General features: G+C 42.1%; 1 protein-coding gene across 1 annotated transcript in view; it reads left to right on the top strand.

Moving 5' to 3' along the window:
* Nucleotides 1-7: 7 nt before the first annotated feature.
* LOC112080153 (general transcription factor 3C polypeptide 5-like) overlaps nucleotides 8-1,759 on the top strand; it is a gene marked incomplete at its 3' end in the record, with an annotated part of 4,146 nt that continues 2,394 nt past the window's right edge. Inside the window, exons 1-5 of the mRNA XM_024145917.2 lie at nucleotides 8-94; nucleotides 602-716; nucleotides 843-923; nucleotides 1,042-1,127; nucleotides 1,251-1,333. Of these exons, the coding sequence (XP_024001685.1) occupies nucleotides 80-94; nucleotides 602-716; nucleotides 843-923; nucleotides 1,042-1,127; nucleotides 1,251-1,333 (380 nt within the window). The remainder of the gene's footprint in view (nucleotides 95-601; nucleotides 717-842; nucleotides 924-1,041; nucleotides 1,128-1,250; nucleotides 1,334-1,759) is intronic.

Below are 1,759 nucleotides of genomic sequence, written 5' to 3'. Positions count from 1 at the left end.
CGCCCATCTGGTCCGGGTAGCGCGGTCAAGCCAACCGTGGACCTCCACCCTGATAAAACAGAAGCTGCTGCTCCCTATCATGGCCTACTATATGGTGAGGAGACCTAGGACCAGCAATGGAGAAAAAAGCGAATAGGTTTTCTATCTCCAAAATAGCATATGTCTGCTATCTAAACTGTCACCATGATACTACAAGCCCCAGGGCACATACCTGTATACATTCATCAGGATGGCCAATTGTTTGGCTTGTCTGGCATATTCTCTGGACACCTAACTAATCTATATGGTGAGCAGACCCAGACCAGGCAGGGGTCAATAAAAGGGGAAATAGTGCATCTCTCTATTTACATGACATGCCATGTCCTATTCAATTCACTTGACTTGAAATTAACCTCTTGAGAGAAGTAGAAGTGGATGGTGGCAAGAGAGAAAGAAGACGCAAACATAAAAATCTATTTGATCAATAGAATATTAAATAAAAGTGTAGTAGGAAAAACAGAACGAGTCCTCGCAATATAATAATTGAGTGAGTCAACAGAACAGCCCATTGTTCTTATTTGCCATACAAATTCCATTGAAATCTGATATGTGTATCCTCTAGGTGACAGGCCCCTGGAGGAGCCTCTGGGTGAGATTTGGCTACGACCCTTGCAAGACACCAGACGCCAAGAAATACCAGGTGCTGGACTTCAGGATCCGCTGCAGTACCAAGCACGGTGAGGAGTGGGATTAGGGTGGAGGTTTGGTTCAATCTAATCTGGAGGGACAATTTAATTCCACAGCCTTTGTTAATCATGCGTTGTTTTATGAGACCGTGTTTTCCTCCCTGTGACTGTCTTTAGGATATACTATAAATGACATGCCAGTGAAGGCCAAGAGGAGCACTTTCAACTATACCCTGCCAATCACACTTAACAAAGCAGGTGGGTAACTGGGCATATGTCTGCTGTGTGTGACTGTGTCTGTGCTTGCATGCGTACGTGTGTGTGTCCGTGTGTATTAGTGATGATTGTCTCACTAATGTCCCTCTTTGTTGTTCAGTGCCCCAGGCTGCTAATGTGACAGATTTACCACCCGAGGGCCCTGCTGGTGGACGTAGTGCTAATATAACCAGATACCAGCTCAAGGTAAGGAACTGAAGACTTCCCCACAACTTACTCACTATACATATTATACTGTACTAACAAGAATGTCACCGTAATAAGACCTCAGATACCAACCTCCTTTTACCCTGTCTCCTGTTTGTCCAGGATTCCTCATACATATTCCGAGATGGGACCCTGCCCCCCCACAGGCAGATGTTCTACCAGCTCTGTGATCTGGATGTGGAGAGGTAAAATCCAACATGGTATACGGGCGATTCCATTAGATTGTCCCAAATATATTTGTTTTTGATCTTCCTGAAATGAAATCCATAGAAAGGTCCTTTGGGGAAAGGATGTTTGGCATACCTTTTTAAAATCTGTATCCAAAATAATTATGTTTAACATTTTAGCCTTACCAAGTCTTCTTTAAGACACTACAACAATGACTCTATAGATGCTACAAAGCCAGACTTAGTGTCATTTGAAACAGTACTGTGTGCTCTGAAATATGAGTAGTGTTGAGATTAAGAATACCATTTCTGTACATTAATTTATAGTTCATTAAAAATATAAACCTAAATTTCTTAGGTACCCTTTTTGATTTTCATTTTTTGGCATCTTGTTTTAAACAATATACTCTACAAGTGCATAACATTTCCAGAGTTGGTTCTCTG

The sequence above is a fragment of the Salvelinus sp. IW2-2015 genome, unplaced genomic scaffold, assembly GCF_002910315.2.
Source record: "Salvelinus sp. IW2-2015 unplaced genomic scaffold, ASM291031v2 Un_scaffold12284, whole genome shotgun sequence".
Lineage (NCBI taxonomy): Eukaryota > Metazoa > Chordata > Actinopteri > Salmoniformes > Salmonidae > Salvelinus > Salvelinus sp. IW2-2015.
This window is presented reverse-complemented; position numbering and strand designations above follow the sequence as displayed.